Source organism: Pezoporus flaviventris, unplaced genomic scaffold, assembly GCF_033815535.1.
Source record: "Pezoporus flaviventris isolate CSIRO_AGI_PZ_B2104156 unplaced genomic scaffold, CSIRO_AGI_Pfla_v1 ptg000188l, whole genome shotgun sequence".
NCBI classification, from domain to species: Eukaryota; Metazoa; Chordata; class Aves; order Psittaciformes; family Psittacidae; genus Pezoporus; species Pezoporus flaviventris.
The window spans coordinates 587217-605388 of record NW_026892736.1 but is presented as its reverse complement, the minus strand read 5'-3'; the positions used below and the strand labels follow the sequence as shown (position 1 = coordinate 605388).

At 49.5% G+C, this 18172-nt stretch overlaps 1 protein-coding gene across 2 annotated transcripts; it reads left to right on the top strand.

Annotated features, from left to right (window-relative positions):
• Positions 1-818: 818 nt before the first annotated feature.
• Positions 819-13348, top strand: LOC133262119 (5-hydroxytryptamine receptor 7-like). 2 transcript variants are annotated; one of them, XM_061441056.1, is made up of 3 exons: positions 819-931; positions 1827-2380; positions 11726-13348. In XM_061441056.1, exons 2-3 carry the CDS (start codon positions 1869-1871, stop codon positions 12498-12500), a joined length of 1287 nt encoding a protein of 428 aa, XP_061297040.1. In that variant the 5' UTR covers positions 819-931; positions 1827-1868; the 3' UTR covers positions 12501-13348. The 2 variants fall into 2 exon arrangements, with proteins under 2 accessions (XP_061297040.1, XP_061297039.1); XM_061441055.1 differs by lacking the exon at positions 819-931 and adding an exon at positions 961-1097.
• The last annotated feature ends 4824 nt before the right edge of the window (positions 13349-18172 follow it).

Below are 18172 nucleotides of genomic sequence, written 5' to 3'. Positions count from 1 at the left end.
TTGCTTGTATCTGAACACCTATCACCTCAAAGGGTGCAGGATGTGGCCTGTGCAATGGGAGAAGCCCTACGCTGTTGTCCTCTCCTTAGGGAGGCAGCAGACGGGATGAGCCCCTGGGAAAACTGCCTTTAGGAGCAACCACATCCAGGAGATGTCCCTGCTCCTCTTCTTTGTACTGGGAGGAACAAGCAGCAGCTGCCTGATGCCCTGGGTCAAAGCATCCCAACACCAAAGCGCTGTGAAGCATTTGGTGGAGAGGGAAAGGGATGTGGATCTCCAGAGGCTCTTTGCCTGGTTGTTTTGTTCCCTCTGGGATAAGGGAAAGGCTCATCTTTAGGGATCTCCCTCTCCCTGGCTGGCTGCTGCTCTTCAGCACGGAGCTGAATGAATCATAGAATGGTTTGGGTTGGAAAGGATCTTAAGCTCATCCAGTTCCAACCCCTGACATGGGCAGGGATGCTTAAAAGCAGGGGGACGGAAAAAATGCATGGAATAAGGAACAAAACCCTCTCCTGTTAAAAATCAGTCATAACAAGTAATGGGGAATGGTGCTTTGAAGCAGCCTTTCTCTGTACCCCCGCTCTGTGCCCTGCTTCCCGAGCTTCAGGCTGCTCCTCCTGCGCCTGCCTCCGCATCTTCCCAACTTCCAGCCTTTCCTTTCAGCTCCCCGCACTGTGTCCCCCCCACCCCATCCATAGCTGCAGGGCTGGGGGTGTCTGCAGACCCCATCCCCGGTGCCTGCGGCTCCCGAGGGCTCAGAGGGAGCCGGGGACCATCTGGGTCCCTGCCCGGGGGAGGCGAGGGGAGGGCGGTAGGAGGGACCGGCGAGGCGGGGAGGGGAGAAGGATGCTCCGGGGGTGGCTCTTTGCTTCCTCCCCTGCCCGGAGCTCGCAGGGGCTCGCCTGGAGGATGTCTCACCCCCTCGGCACAGGTAACTGCGGGACCCCCATCGCTCCTATGAGGAATGGGATGCAAAGGGGAGGAAGGGGTTGGAATCCTGCTTTGATTTAAACGAAACTCCCTTCAAGGGGAAAAAAGGGCTTTGGAACAAGAAAGAGGATGCAGGATGTGCGTGATGCTTGGAGCCCGGCATAGGGGTGAACCTTGCCCTAAAGTTGATGGCTGGGAAATACTTACAGGGGTGAATACCCCGGGGTGGAAGCGTGGTACCTGCTCTCTGTGCTTCTCTGCTCTGTGTGTGTGTGGTGATGCTCACAGCACCGGGCATGGGCTGGGATGCTCTGACCGTGCGTGGTACCCCGGGGATGCTGCATGTGATGAATACGCTCCCACTGCACCCTGCAGCTCTGCACCATGCTCCTGTGTGTACCTGTGGTCGTGTGTTTCCATGACATGCCATGTGCATGGATTTACAGGCACAGCTCTGAAGTTCCTGTGTTAAGGCACGCAGGTGATGTGCGTGCACACGTTTGTGGCTGAGGCTTGTGTTGCCACACGCTCTCTGATAGCCACGTATGAGAACATGCATGTGGCTGCATGGGATTTCAATGTGTGGATGCACAGGGGAAGTGCACAGCTCGGCAGCAGCACGTCGTACCGTGGGCATTTATACCATGGGCTGCTGGTATCTATCCTGCTGGAAAAGTAGGCAGATGATGAGGCAGGCAACGCAGGCTCCTTTAAAAGTGGAGAGGAGCTTTCCTCGAGCATCCTTCAGTGTGTCTTTAAGGCAGACTTGGGAAGCAGCTTCTTGCCGAGCACGTGAGACCCAGCCGCATCCCATGCGAGAGCTGGGCTCGGGGTGAGGAGGGAGATTTTGTGTGCTTATCGTGTGTGAGACACCATGCTCTGGTTTGTCACTGGAGGTGTCACTGCTGGGAGTCCTGGTGCCGCGGTGAGCTCAGAGCATGCTGCTGAGGGTCAGCCCCAGGCGGTTCCTGGAGCATCCCCTTCTCTTCGTGGAGAACGCAGAGCAGCAGCAGCACCCGGCGCAGAAACCGCTCCCGAAGCCATTCATGACTGAGGAACCCTCCATCCCAACGGAGCCAGAGCTGCCCTCCTCCAACCTCACCAACGCCACAGACTGCGGCGAGGAGATCCTGCTCTATGGGGACACCGAGAAGATCGTCATCGGAGCCGTGCTCTCCATCATCATCCTCATGACCATCGCTGGCAACGGGCTGGTCATCATCTCCGTGTGCATCGTCAAGAAGCTCCGGCAGCCCTCCAACTACCTGGTGGTGTCCCTGGCTGCCGCTGACCTGTCGGTGGCCTTCGCTGTCATGCCCTTCGTCACCATCACAGACCTGGTGGGGGGAGAGTGGCTCTTTGGGAAGGTGTTTTGCAACGTGTTCATCGCCATGGACGTTATGTGCTGCACCGCCTCCATCATGACCTTGTGCATCATCAGTGTGGACAGGTAAGGGAGGGCATGGAACCTGCCGTGTGTTCATGTGGGCTCGAATATAAGGGTGTTTCGGGAGGTTGAGGGCCACTAGAATCATGTTCCTGGTTGGATTCATGCTTCTGATTGTGTTGCTCAGGTTCATGAGGTTGCTGAGGGATTTCTGTAGGAATTAAGGTGCCTCAGTCCCTTTGGAAGAGCTGCCTTAAGGTGCTTTCTCAAGCAGCTTCTCTAAGTCACTGGCATAATCCTCCCCCTCTAGGCATCTGTTTCACGTTGTTCTTTCTTCCTGTAAGAAACCTGGAGAGGGGCTTGGGACAAGGGCCTGTAGGGACAGGCCAAGGGGAATGGCTTGAGCCTGCCCGAGGGGAGACTGAGATGAGCTCTTAGGCAGAAGCTCTTCCCTGGGAGGGTGCTGAGGCGCTGGCACAGGGTGCCCAGAGAAGCTGTGGCTGCCCCATCCCTGGCAGTGTTCAAGGCCAGGTTGGACACAGGGGCTTGGAGCAAGCTGCTCTAGTGGAAGGGGTCCCTGCCCGTGGCAGGGGTTGGGACTGGGTGAGCTTTGAGGTCCCTTCCAACCCAAACCAGACTGGGGTTCTGTGACTCCTTGGCTTGAGGAACGGAGCTAGAGAATAGAGCCATGACCTGACCTTCTCCATGGGCGGAAGCTGGGCTATAAAATTACTCAAGAAAACAGAAACCTCCAACAGATGCACTTTGAAAACCCAGATTATGGGGCTTCTGGACCCAAGTCCTATAGGATGCTCTGCTGGTCCCAGGAGTTTTGCCTCTGCTGGGGATCGTAGAATCCTAGAAGAGCTTGGGTTGGAAACAACCTTAAAGCCCTTAAAGCTCCTCCAGCTCCAACCCCTGCCACGGGCAGGGACACCTTCCACTAGAGCAGCTTGCTCCAAGCCCCTGTGTCCAACCTGGCCTTGAACACTGCCAGGGATGGGGCAGCCACAGCTTCTCTGGGCACCCTGTGCCAGCGCCTCAGCACCCTCCCAGCGAAGAGCTTCTGCCTAAGAGCTCACCTAAGGGACATCATCAGCTCCCTCCACCCCATCCCGATCCCCGTTTGAGCCCAGTGCAGGCATTCTTGAGGCTTTGCTGCCTTCATCTCCCACACCTGAGGCTGGGAGGGAAAGGCTAAAGACAAACTGGCAGGACTCGAGCAAGTCAGCACCTCCGTGGCTCTAATTATAGCATCCTGCGTCACCGGGGCCATGGCGGTGACGAGCCGGTGGGGCAGAGCTGACGCACGTGCTGGCTTTCATGGGGCTTGGTTTGGGTTTATGCTGGCACCGCTGCGCTGGGCTGTGATCAGCAGCTCGGGGACAGGAGGCTGCATACGAGCTGTGTGCCTTTAGCTACGCTCTCAGCCTCCCCAGGTGTGAAACGGGGTGACAAAGCAGAGAGGACAGAGCCAGTCCTGCTGATGGTGGGTGATGTTACCCCCATCAGGTGAACAGCAAGTTCTGCCCCATAGTCCTCACCCCATAAGCTGCTGCTCCCCTATGAGCTGCCTTTGCCCTGCTCAGCTCAGCACTGCTGGTACGAAAGCGCAGTCACTCCCAGGACCGACGGCAAGGTCCAGCTCCTCTGCTGAACTGGCTTTTCCTAATGAAAAGCCTGTCTGTACAGAAGGCAGGTGAGTGTCCAGAGCTGACAGAGGCTGGTTCTGATAGAGGGCAGAGAGTAAATGCAGTAATGGAACATGTCAATGCTTCCTCTTGATGAGTGAGGAGCAGGGAGGCAGCTACACACTGATCAGACTGGAAGTGCTTTAAAATTTCCCCTTGCTTTTCCCCTTCCTTTTCCCCCTTGATTTTCCCCTTCCTTTTCCCCCTTCCTTTTTCCCTTCTTCCTTTTCCCCTCTTCCTTTTCCCCCTCTTCCTTTTTTCCCCTCTTCCTTTTTCCCCTCTTCCTTTTTCCCCTTTTTGTTTTTCCCCTTCCTTTTTCCCCTTTTTGTTTTTCCCCTTTTCCTTTTTCCCCTTTTCCTTTTTCCCCTTCCTTTTTTCCCCACTTCCTTTTCCCCCTTCCTTTTCCCCTCTTCCTTTTCCCCTTCCTTTTCCCCCCTTCCTTTTTCCCCTTTTCCTTTTTCCCCTCTTCCTTTTTCCCCTTCCTTTTCCCCCCTTCCTTTTTCCCCTTTTCCTTTTTCCCCTCTTCCTTTTTCCCCTTCCTTTTTCCCCCTCTTCCTTTTTCCCCTTCCTTTTCCCCCTTCCTTCTTCCCTTCTTCCTTTTTCCCCTTTTCATTTTCCCCCTTCCTTTTCCCCATCTTCCTCTTTTCCTCTTCCTTTTTCCCCTCTTTCTTTTCCCCCTTTCTTTTCCCCTTCCTTTTCCCCCTTCCTTTTCCCCCTTCCTTTTCCCCCTTCCTTTTCCCACTTCCTTTTCCCACTTCCTTTTCCCACTTCCTTTCCCTCCTTCCTTTTCCCCCTTCATTTTTCCCCTTCCTTTTCTCCCTTCCTTTTCCCATCCCTTTCACCTTTCCCCTTCCCACTGATCCCATCCTTTGGCAAAAGACTTTTCTGCCCACTGACCCCATCCCATCTCATCCCATCCCCTGGAGAAAGCCTCTTGCAAACATGCAAACAAATGGGACTGGCCTTTCACAAACATCATTGCAATCAATTCCCATTGTCCATCACATCTGTGCACAGGCAGGTGCCTGGGGTTGACATCAGTTTATCTTTCCCCATTGAAATGGGACCAGGCAGAAGGTTTCTGGGTTACCAGCATGGGGGGATCCAGTGCTGATGGCCATCAGGAAGACAATGGGTAGGAAACTGTTCCATGGAGGATGGACATGAGTTTCATCTGCATAACTGAAACCCTTGGCTTGAATGGGAGCAGCTCAGAGGAGCCCAGGAATGGGGCAGATTCAAGTTGTTGCTGCAAAACTCTTGCTGCCAGTGCTGATCTGTAGGGAGAGAAAAACTTCCCACCCCACAGCGACACTGAGCCCCATCTCCCATGGCTCTCAAATGCTCATTCATCTCCTGCCCCATCCCTGGCAGTGTTCAAGGCCAGGTTGGACACAGGGGCTTGGAGCAAGCTGCTCTAGTGGAAGGGGTCCCTGCCCGTGGCAGGGGTTGGAGCTGGATGAGCTTTAAGCTCCCTTCCAACCCAAACCATTCCATGATCTCTGCTGCACCTTCTCCATCTGCCAGCCATGCGATCCCCACCATCCTTTTTGGGTGGTTTAGAGGAAAATGGAGCTGCAGGAAAGGAAATGCTGGAGGCAGCAGGTTCCTTCAGACCTCTCAGCAGGGGCATGAAGAAAGAACCTGTGAGACAAGAAGCTGCCATAGAGCCTGCGTCTTCTTGGGCTTGTTCTTGGGTGCATTTGCACAGCAACTGCACTGTGCTGGGAGCCCCGATGGGCTACAGCATTGCTGTTTGCTCCCAGACCTTCCAAATACCTGATGGTGGAAGTTGTGCAGTTAGAGGGCAATTGCCCAAGATGTGTTTTTAGCTGGGGAAAGAGGAAAAGAGCAAAGGTTGTGTTTTGAGCAGAAGGAGGACTGGCAGGGCATAGGAAGAGGGTGTGCTGTGCCACTTTGGCTCTAGGTGGGAAGAAGGGCATGCTCCAAGTGCAGGAGGTAATGGGAATAATTGGGATGCTCTCTGATGTTCAGAGCAGGAATAGGTGACTGGGGCACCAGCCTGCTGCTTTCTGCTTCAACAGTCAGTAGGAATGGGCTGCGAGTTGTGTGAGTTATCCCAGGGCAGTACCTTGAGCATCCTGTAAGTCACCATTGCTCCACATCAACCCATCATCCCCACAACTCCAACCAGGCAGTTGATGGAGATGGATTGAGGGAGAGCGCAGGTACAGGACCACTCCTGGGTGTCCTTCTCCAGACTTGGGATGGGCAAGTTTTTGCTTTAGCTCCTGTTGGAACCATCTCCAAAAGCACACTTTTCCCTTCCTATGATGCTACAAAGCAAAGCCAACCACAGAGCGAAAGCGAAAAGATAGCTGAGTTTGCAGAGAGCCTGAAGAGATGAAATGGCTTTTCATCTCAGCAAGGCATTAACTGAAATTCCCCCCCCTCCTCCCCAGTGATGATGGCAAGCTGTTCCTCCTGCCCTGCAAGAGACAAAAGGAGCAGATCTGGTGCTTCTCGGAAGTATAAATATCTCCTCTCATTCTGTCCTCAAAGCCAGCTTGGTCAGCACTGTAGGTACCTGCCTCGTTCTGCCGAAGAGAAGGTTGGGTTTTATTGATGGCTGAAGTGTCATCATATTTGGGTAGCTCAGATATACAAAGGGGTTGGTTTGCCCAAGATGATGAGCCCTATTAAAATGTAGGCTGCTCTTATTGATTATTAATGCAGAACGCTTTCTAAAAGCCTTTTGATTGGAGCTGGTAGAACTAATCTGGGCTGAAGGCAGATTTGATTGATTTTCTTTTGAATCCGAGAAGAAATATGCTGGAAACATCCATTTTTCTCTTACATTTTTCTGATAAAAAAGCCTGACAATGCTATGGGTTCTTTAATGCTACAGAGCAAAAACAAGATGACAAGGAAAAATCCCCTTTTGGCTGTTTAGCTTTTGATGAAGCTCTCTGTAAAAATGCCAAGTGGCTGACAAAAGAAGCTCCCAAACCCCACATATCACTTCAGGTTTTCCTAACGGAGAAAAGGTCTCCATCCATTTCCCAGGCAGCCCTACTGGGGCTCTCCCATCTCCTTGGCAGGTATTTTTTTACCCCAAATCAGATGATCTAACCCAAATTGGCATTGTCTTCCCTAGAAAGGATGCCTCCCAAAAGAGCATTGCCTTTCCCTTGTCCTTCATCTGAACATGTCCCAGGCCCTGTACATCCCTGCACTGCATCTCCAGTGAGCTGGGATGCACCCATGGGATGCTCCCACCAAACCTGGCTTAGGACATGGGCACATGAAGCCATAGGGAGCCTCCAGTTGCCCTTTGCATCCTCCACCTCACTCTCCTTCATCAGGATGGGGCAGGCATAGCATCAGCTTGGGAATCAGGTGTGGAGCTTAAATAGGGCCAGGAGAGATTGAGCAAGAAAGCAGTGGGTTCCAAAACCCCCCAACTCTGGGTTCCTTTGGGCTCAGCCTGCCTGTGTGAGTGGAGGTTTGTCCTTTCCCAGAATGGAGAGAAGGGAACCTTGGAGAGCTTTTGTTTTCCTTTATTATTTAATCCTTGACAGAAGGATTCAAGAATTAACATTGATCTTACTCTAAGTGCACTGAATTGGGGTTGATGGTGGAGCACAGCTTGGGGCAGGCCTCCTACCCTATGGTCAGCACTCAGGCTGCCAAGACATCCATGGGAGCGAGGATATGGAAGGAGTTTATTGCGCAAGGAGCAAGTGGCTGCACAATCAGCTCTGCACGGGGGGGGGGGATCCTACAGAGCAGCACAAATCAGTGCTCCGGGTACTGCCTTTCGTTACCTGATTACCGCTAAACTTGATTAACAACAAGACAGACGCAACCAGAAGAAAAACAACAGGGGAAAAGAACCGAAGGGAGAGAGTTTGATTTGAATTTCATGGCATGCCTGTGCAATCTCGCCTCCCGCACTGCTCTAAACGCTGGCCTATTTTGAGGTCTTCCCGCTCGCATCGGAATGATAAGCAAAAGACCTCAAAACAGCCCCGTTTCCTCCACCCGCAGATGAAATGTGTCAGCTTTGCCTGCTTTTTAAATCTTGTCACTGTGCATTTGGCTTGGCTAGCGTGTAAATTCCTTGAAGTTTTCGGCAAATCCCGAGTGGATCAGCTTCTAAAAGGAAACCCAGTAATAGCATAATAAAGGATATCGCACCACACAGCATATATTAGTTTGCAAAGTTCTCAGCTTGGGATATAGAGATGAGTGATATTTTTAGGTGCTGAATTTGCAGATGCAACAGCACGGGCATGGTTTTCTCCCAGTTTAGAGGGACATCAACTCTCTTCTTCCTCTATAGCCCCTTCCTAGGACAGGCAGATTTCCAACCCAAACCATTCTATGATTCTATGACTATATAGAATACATATACATATAATCATAGAATGGTTTGGGTTGGAATGACCTTAAGATCATCCAGTTCCAACCCCCTGCCATGGGCAGGGAAGGGGACAATGGTGTGTATTGGAAGAACAGCACCAAAACCCAGCTCTGTTGTCCACATCTCCTCCTTCACCATGCTGCTGGGTATTGAAGCAACAAAGGTGGTCATGGGGGGTTTTGCTTGGGTTTTGTTTCTAAGGCCAGGTAAAGAAAAAACAGAGGAAAACAGGAAAAGAATAAGTCAGTGAATGAATTCAAATTCATTTGATCAGGGAGGCAGGGGAGAGCACTTTGGGCTTGGAATTTATTTAGCAGTCAGGAGGCAAGGGTGAATTGGATTTATTTTTACTTTATTTCCAATCTCGGGGAATGATCTGGAAAAGGGAAATAATCAGGGAATAAAAAAATCTCCAAACACCTGCAATGAGGCTGATTCTCAGAAAGGAAACAATGATACAACAGGGGTAAAAGTCACTCCAGAAATGTTACTTATGGGGCAGAAAAGCCTGTTCTTCCCTTCTGTTCTCCCTGCCCTTTTGGATTGCTAGTTTATCCAAGAGCAGTTAAGAGGTGACGTGATCCTGCCTAAAAATGCCTACATGTTCCTGACAGCAGGTTTGGATCAAAAAGGCCATAGCATAGAAGAAACCCATATGAGTTGCAAGAGTTTTTTGCTGGATTGATTGAGGCTGAACAGCAGGCAGGTGTCTTTCAGAGGGAACATTGGCTGATAGTGGCCAATCCCCTGCTGATTTATGGGTTTGCAATTATAATTTACTAGCAGTTGACACCATTTCTTAGCCACAAAAACCCTCTCAATCAAGGCTGGGGATGATTTAAAATCACACCCTGTAGCCTGGGGTTCAAAATCACACAACCATAACCAGGAGCTGATGGTTGATGCACTCTCCAGATCCTTTCAGTCAAGGTAAGAAGGTAACACCTAACTCCAAGCATCAGGATGTGCAAATCTATGGGTCACCACATGCTTTTGAACTCTGTTACTTGAAACTCCTCTTATTTTACTCTCAAGGGAGGGCTGGATGTCATCACTTCAGGAGCTATGGGCCATGCAGGGGAGCAGACAGCTCGAGCTGTTTATGTCTCTCTTGTCTTGGCTTCCAGAGGTCATCAGGAGTAGATCACAGAATCACATAATCCCAAGGGTTGGAAGGGACCTCAAAAGATCATCTAGTCCAACCCTCCTGCAAGAGCAGGGTAACCTAGAGTACATCACACAGGAACTTGTCCAGGCGGGCCTTGAATACCTCCAATGTAGGAGACTCCACAACCCCCCTGGGCAACCCGTTCCAGTGCTCTGTCACTCTCACAGGAAAGAGATTTTTCCTGATGTTCCCATGGAACCTCCTATGCTCCAGTTTACACCCATTGCCCCTTGTCCTATCACTGGACATCACTGAAAAAAACCTGGCTCCATCATCCTGACACTCACCCTTTACATATTTGTAAACATTGATGAGGTCACCCCTCAGTCTCCTCTTCTCCAAGCTAAAGAGTCCCAGCTCCCTCAGCCTCTCCTCATAAGGGAGATGTTCCATTCCCTTAATCATCTTTGTAGCTCTGCGCTGGACTCTTTCAAGCAATTCCCTGTCCTTCTTGAACTGTGGGGCCCAGAACTGGACACAATATTCCAGATGTGGCCTGACAAAGGCAGAGTAGAGGGGGAGAAGAACCTCTCTTGACCTACTAACCACATCTTTCTAATGCACCCTAGGATGCCATTGGCCTTCTTGGCCACAAGGGCACATTGCTGGCTCATGGTCATCCTCCTATCCACCAGGACCCACAGGTCCCTTTCCCCTTCACTACTGCCCAGCAGGTCAGCCCCCAGCCTGTACTGGTACATGGGGTTGTTCTTCCCCAGATGCAAGACTCTACACTTGCCCTTGTTGAATTTCATCAAGTTCCTCTCCGCCCAACTCTCCAGCCTGTCCAGGTCTTGCTGAATGGAAACACAGCCCTCTGGTGTGTCAGCCACTCCTCCCAGTTTAGTATCACCAGTGAACTTGCTGAGGGTACATTCAGTTCCCTCATCCAGGTCGTTGATGAAAATATTAAACAGCACTGGTCCCAGCACCGACCCCTGAGGGACTGCACTAGTCACAGACCTGCAGCTGAATTCTGCCCCATTGACCACAACTCTCTGCCTTCTTCCTTCCAACCAGCTCTTGATCCACCTCACTACCTGATCATCAAGCCCACACTTCCTTAGCTTATCTATGAGGATGCTGTGGGAGACAGTATCAAATGCCTTACTGAAATCAAGAAAAACCACATCTACTGCTCTACCATCATCCATCCACCTAGTTACTTGCTCACAGAAGGCTATAAGGTTGGTCAAACATGACTTCCCCTTGGTAAAACCATGTTGGCTGCTCTTAATGACCCCCTCATCCTTGATATGTCTAGATGTTGCAGGAATAGTAGGTTTGTTCTAATACTGCACACTGGCCTTGGGTGAGATGGTTTAGTGTGAGGTGTCCCTGCCGATAGCAGGGGGGCTGGAACTGAATGATCTTAAGGTCCTTTCCAACCCACATGATTCTGTGATGGAGATGGGAGTGACGGGTGAGCTGCTGACAGTGAAAAGCTGTCAGTCTTGCACCTCAGTCCATCACCCGATCGCTAGCTCTGCTTTCTGTGCCCATCCAGACCCATCCTTAAGTATTCACAAAGGTGAGATTGCTCCAAAATTGCCTGGAAAAAATAAGAGAAGGGTGTTGTCCTTCCCACTTCCCATTAAACACTGGTATGGGTCTATTCATTTCATCTGGAGCCAGTCCTGGCGTATCCTGGTGCAAGTATTACTCTGTGGATCACCCACTCCACTCCTGTGTGCTTCCCTAGGAAAGCAGCAGTAAGGAGTGAGTCTCATGCCATAGACTCACAGAATAGTTTGGGTCAGAAGGGACCTTCAAAGGTCATCTAGTCCAACCCCATGTCTGGAAGTTGTTGCATGTTCCTTGTACAAACGAGTTCTGATGGAAAACTGAGCTTTTTTAAAGCATTATTATCCCTTAGAAAGCCATGTGGAGCTTGGACTGCTCTCACCAATTAAATGACATGTCATGTATGGAAGGGGCACAAGAAAGCAGTGGGGAATAGCTGAAATAAGGTGTTCAGGAAAGAGAGCTAAAAGGCTCTACAGAAGATACTCCAGCTATACAACCCTGTGTACGTTTCCGTTTGGTGATTTAATTTCTTGCCTTGTGATGGAGCATTAACTTGTGATTAGGAATGAAACCAACCCCAACACCACTCACCCCTTGCAACCCTCCTAACCCTTTACAACTCTTCTCTTTTCCAGGTATCTGGGGATCACTCGGCCATTGACCTACCCCGTGAGACAAAACGGGAAGTTGATGGCCAAGATGGTCTTCATCGTCTGGCTCCTCTCTGCCTCCATCACTCTTCCTCCTCTTTTTGGCTGGGCCAAGAACGTCACCGTGGAAAGAGTCTGTCTCATCAGCCAGGACTTTGGGTACACAGTGTACTCCACAGGGGTTGCCTTCTACATCCCCATGGCGGTCATGCTCGTCATGTACAGCCGGATCTACAAAGCAGCCAAGGTCAGCGCCGAGAAGCATCGCTTCATGAACTTCCCCAAGCACTATGAAGAGGAAGGTGTCTATTGCCTGGAGGCTTCCAACCGGAGCCACCACCACAGCTCCAAGCGCACCAAAGCGGTGGAGGAATGTGCCACGCTCTCCAAACTGCTCCGGCAAGACCGAAAGAACATTTCCATCTTCAAACGGGAGCAGAAAGCAGCCAGGACCCTCGGCATTATCGTGGGGGCATTCACCTTTTGCTGGCTTCCCTTCTTCTTGATGTCAACAGCTCGGCCTTTCATCTGTGGCATCCGCTGCAGCTGCATGCCCCTGAGGCTGGAGAGGACTCTGCTCTGGTTGGGATACACCAACTCCCTCATCAACCCTTTAATTTATGCTTTCTTTAACCGAGACTTGAGGACTACTTTCTGGAACCTCCTGAGGTGCAGGTACAGGAACATCAACAGGAGGCTCTCCGCCGCCAGCATGCACGAGGCCCTGAAAGCCACAGAGAGGCACGAATGCATCCTGTAGAGCCACGTCCTCTCGCCCAGTGCCTGTCCAACAAATCCCTGCCTCTCCATTTCAGGTTCCTTGCTTCTCTTGCCTCCTGGGGCTGGTGGAAACCATGCGTGCCATTGTCCCCCCTGCCACCGCTGAGAGTGACATCTCTTCCCCTTGCCCTTGGAGGAGCTGAGGTTCTTGCATTAGGAGCAAAGTGGGCAGCCCCTCCTTCTCACCATGTCCCAAGTGAGAGCTGAAAAGCTGTGAGCAAGACTGGGGGGGGTTCAAGGTCTACCGCCGACTGTGGGCAAGTCACACCACCTTTCTGTGCCTCAGTTTCCCCATCTGTTAAAAGGAAAGGAAAAGAAACCCTCCCAACCAAACAAACAGACAAAAACCCCTTAAAACTTTACCAGACTGTGGCTCTCCGCCTTCAAAAAGGGCTCTAAGGTCTGTGAAGGGCACACAATAGACTATGTAAAGATGACATTGGCTGCACTTCTCTCTCAAACATCACAGCAGCTGTAGGCTCTGTTGTAGATCCAAGCACTTGTGCCATCCTAGCTTACATAAACTCTTTCCACCTATGTAACTGCATTTTACACGCTGGCTCATGTCCAGGTTTGCATGTCAGAGCAGTAATACCAATGACCCCGTTTCCCCTCACACTGTAGCACTGCAGCACTTGAAAGAAGCACGCTTGCAGAGCAGAACAACTGAACATGAAGCTTCCTTTATGGCTGGATAGGAAAGTCTGACAGGCTCCTCATCGGGGCAATGACAGTTATGTGTATTGGATTGTATGGTAATTCGTTCTCAGACAAGTGATGTGTGTTCCTAATTCGTGGCTAATTGACTCCATAAAAGCACGCTTTGGTTGACAACAGAAAAAAGTATGTGATTTCTCTGACAGCTTTACAGTGCTTCAGTACAATGTCCAGCAAGCTTGGAAAAATACACTCAATGATGTATCCTTTTTAAAAAAAAAAAGGAAAAAAAAAAGCTCATCTGGTTTCCTTATTTTGGCGTAAAGACTTCAGTTACTTTGATTTCAAAGCATCCCTTTACTTCTGTGTGGTGGTGGGACTTGTCTTCCTGCAGTCCTCTTTGCTCCTGACCAACCTCATTGCGTGAACCTTGCTTTGCAGCCCCACAAACCCTTGCCTATATGAAGTTGATGCCTGCTCTATGGGGTCAGTTGTTTGAACATCTCCTGTCTGGGTTTTCTAGTCAAAGCCAGACTGTTCAGAGGTTCAGGGAAAGAAGTTTCTAGCCCTCCTGCCACTACAGGTTTCCTTTATCAAGCAAGAGTGTAGGAGTGGCAGTAGTCTCAACTCTTGCAGCATCATGCAGTGTGATGCCTCCTTGCATAGCTAAGTTGGTTGTTGGACGTCTCGGCTGACAGCTGACATGGTTTGGCCTAGTAATCAAGATTTGTCCCATGAAATCTTTTGTGGTCTCACTTCTCTTTTGGATAGAGACTCGAGAAACAGAATAATTTCTGTTCCGTTTCTTTCAACACTTGCTGCCTCTAGAGATGTCCAACAAGTTCCTCAGTTTAGACTGGTAATTTACAGCAGGGAAAATGCTGTGAAGCCCAATGGAAATGTCCTAAGGAACTGAGAGGTTGGGTACAGAAACAACAGTGTGTCCAGGTATTCTCCGAGTTCAAGACCAGGTTGGACGAGGCCTCGGGTGCCATGGTTTAGCATGGGTTGTCCCTTCCCATGGCAGGGGTGTTGGAACTTGATGATCTTAAGGTCCTTTCCAACCCTAACTATTCTAAGCTCGTGTCCTCACAGCCACAATTTCACAAAGGAACAGAGGAGGTGGTTGTAGCTGTTGTGTGGGTCTCCAGTGGCAAATGCTTAAAGAGCAGACAGCAAAGAGATTTGAAGGCGGACTTAGTCAGGAGGGATCATAGAAGTTTAGCTAGAGCTCTCCTTCACCTGTTATCCCACACAGGAGCTCTTTGAAGAGTAGTGAGTGATGCTGCTAAGATGGTTAACAGCTTGCTCTCTATCTCCCATGGTTTGCTCCCTACAGTTGTATGTTGGTGTTGGGTTTGTGCAAGGCTGCCTGGACCGGGCTGTCTGTTGAAGGCAGAGCATCACATCCCTTGCAGCCACACTCAGTCCCCTTGTCCCTATGCTCAGAGGCTTCTAATTTATGTCCAAGGCAAACACAAAATCCAGCCTGGATGAACTGTCTAGAGGGATGCCAGAAGCAGGGACCTGTCCTCTGCCATCCTGACCAAGACAGATGCTATAGCCCATGGAAACTTGAGGTCCCTGGGATACCCTGTGGTCTTGCATCCTGCTAACCAGAGCCCCAGCAACCCACACCCTCTTGTGTTCACATTTCTTCCTCATGAGCTGCCTAAATCTTGCCACAACCTCTCTGCTTCCCCTTAAAAATGTATGTTCACCTCGGTGCTCTTGCTCCTCATCACCCTTCCCCAGCTTGGTTGCAACGTCTCATGATGCTCCTGCTTCCAAGCCCATACAATAAGTCAGAATCATAGAATGGCTTGGATTGGAAGGGGATTTTAAAGCTCATCTAGTCCAACCCCCTTTGCAATGAGCAGTGACATCTTCAACTAGACCAGGTTGCTCCAAGCCCCATCCAGAGTTCCCCACACAAGCCTCTAGGGCATGGTCCGACTGCCATGACCTGCTTAACAAAAACAGCCCCTTTCCTCCCAGAAAACACTCTGGGCCATCATCTCTGTCACAACATTTTAGCAGCAGCTGGTCTCTGGCTCTGGCCTGCCATGGGCACATGAGATTCCTGCAGGGATTCCTCCCTAGGCTCCCCCAGCTCTTCACTTGCCATGGAGTTAACGGTGCTCTTTTGACAGAGCTGTCTGGATTAAAGCTAAGCAGCTGCTAATTCAGGCTGTCTCGTCAGGATGTGAAAGCCCCCAGGAGAGCCCATTCCATATTCAGCACATAACAAAGGATTCTGGTTTGTGCTGCTGCAGTATATTTACATGTCTAAGGTCACAGTGGCAAGGGTTTTACTTATTTTCTGTATTAAGCATCCTTAAACTGCCTTCAAAATTCTTAATCTTGTTTAATTCCACTTAACATCCCTATTCTAATGGCATTTCCAGCACTGCTTTAAAGTATTCTGCAGAAGACCTATGAAACCATGTTTGAAACTGAAATGAAGTCAGATGAATACCGTTTTTTCTGGTTTGATGGTTCTTCTGGCATAAAAAGAGTAGGGGAAAGGATATGATTCTGGATGATCCAAAATCCAGACTTCTTCCAAGCAAGAAACAGAGCAAAATGGTTCATTTGTCTTAAAAATCAATGTTTTCTTTGACAATGTTTATCACTCCCAGAGAAGTGGTAAATGCCCCGTCCCCTGCAGTGTTCAAGGCCAGGCTGGACAGAGCCTTGGTGAGGCATCCCTGCCCATGGCAAGGGGGTTGGAACTGGGCGATCTTAAAGTCCTTTCCAACCCAAACCATCCTATGATCGCTCAAGTCTTAATGGTCATCTTTATCTTATATCTTCATTTTAAGCTGTAGTTGTGTTGAAAAGCAAAGCTTTATTTTCCAGTAAAAATTCCAAGAGCTTTTTTCCAAAGATATGTAAGCATAACTGCATGAAAGCAAACCATTTCCCTGAAAAACCAAGATAGCTTGCATGGTTTTTCCAGTAGTTATTTTCTCAAGCTGTGAGATTTCAGCTTAAACTCTTGCTTTTTAACTCTCCAACATGAAATCGTGTTTAGATTAAACAATGTGCAGCCAAAGATATCAAGGCCTTTTTCATACATGAGTGAGCACCACCCATTTAGTTAAAGCCAGTCAAGATCCTTGTAGATGAGCTGCTAAATCATGCTGAAAATACTCAGTGGGTTTTTCCTTTTTTAATCAGACAGGAATCAATGCATTTGGCATCTGAGAAAAAAGAAGGGGTTTAAAATAAACCTGAGCCATTTTGAAGCTGATTTTAGCTCTCACAGTGTGCCCAAGCAAACTGTGTGAGATGTGAGAGGAATCAGCTCTGTAAGAGTCCCTGGTTAAGCAATAATCTGAGCTCATGGAGGAAAGAATCAATTTAGGAGGACAAGAGAAACTTTTGTGGACAATCAGAGCCGCAGCAGGGGAGCAGAAACACAGTGGAAAAGAATGAGGAGCCTCGGGCAGAGGAAAATGAAGTAATTCAGGCATAAAACAAGTAGGTCTCAAGTCAGTTTTTATTCCACTCTATGTGCAGGAGAAGTACATACAGAAACATGGGCAGAAGTGACATGGGGAGAAAAGACAGTGTCTGACAAACCCCTATGGCTGTCCCAGCTGGGGTATGGAGGTTTTTGATAGAGACATTGAGCAAAGCCAGGCGAGATCAGCTTGAGATGTAACGAGAAGCCCAAGGCAGTAAAAGCCTGTAAAAGCCCATGTGTCTCTTCCCAAAGAGTGTGAAACCTGCCCACTCTCTGAAGCCAGCACTTTGTGGATGAGTTTGGCTGATAGAGATGAGTGCTGGAGATTTGCACAGGCAGCTCAGCAAACCCACTGTGTTCTTCATCTCCACTTGGGCCCAAGCATCTCTATAATCTCCAATGTAATATTAAGATAGCTGAACCACATCGGACTGGAAGCTGATCTAGACCAGGATCTTACCTTGAGCAGAATCCACTGGTGTATTCTTACAGAGATAAACCTGTTGTAGTACCTTTCCTTGTCCTAGCAATTAAAGGTTCATCAACTTGCTGAGCCAGAAGCACTCTCATATATTTTAATAACCTCCAACGGGTGCTTTTCTTCTCACCTTTTATGTCTGTCCCACTCTGCCATCCTGAGGCATTGAGTTCCACAGTTTAATTACATTTCAAGTAAAGAACTGTTTCCCTGCACTCATATCAAACCTGCCATCTGCTGAGCTCATTAAGGGCTGGCTAATCCTAGCATTAGGAAGGAGAATGAGCAATCATCCCTATCCACCCTCTCCAGGCCAGTTATGCTTTTGTAAATCTCTTCCATATTCTCTTTGACATAAAGTCTATCCAGCCCATGAGTCCTTCTCCAACAGCAGACATAAGGAGATGCCTTGGGAAGAATACTGGCACAAGGACAGTTTGGATCATATGCTTTTCCCACCTTCCGCTACCTGCAAAGCATCCAACCATTTTTAGTTCAGGAAATTCCCCCTCAGATATGGTTTCCCCCTGTTTTTCCACAAGAAAATGCCCAACCTGATAACCCCATGTAACAGCCTAGGCTGGGGCACCTCACCGAGCTTCTGCTGAGCTTAGCAAGGAGAAGGCAAAGGGGAGAGCTAATGTTGGCCAACCGGTATTTAGAGAGGGATTACAGGGAGCAGGAGGCAAACTCACCCAGAGAGGTGTCTCCTCCTTTGGAGATACTCAAACCTCAGCTAGATGAGGTCTTCAGCAACCTGATTTACCTCTGGAAAGGTGAATTTACCTCTGAAGCTGTCTTCCTTTTGAGCATGACGTTGGTTCAGAAACCTCCAGGTTTCCCTTCCGACTTCAGTAGTCTATGATTCGGATGATTTGTCAAGTTCCCCACTCAAACTCGTGTAAATATTTACCATCCATGCTTTTTTGGCAAGACGATCCACAGATCTACCACCTGCCATGTGAAAAAAAGCTCCTTCTATTTTGAACCTTCTCAAAGCACTGAAGTTGCATGTCTAATAAAACTGAAAGTCGGCCACACAACA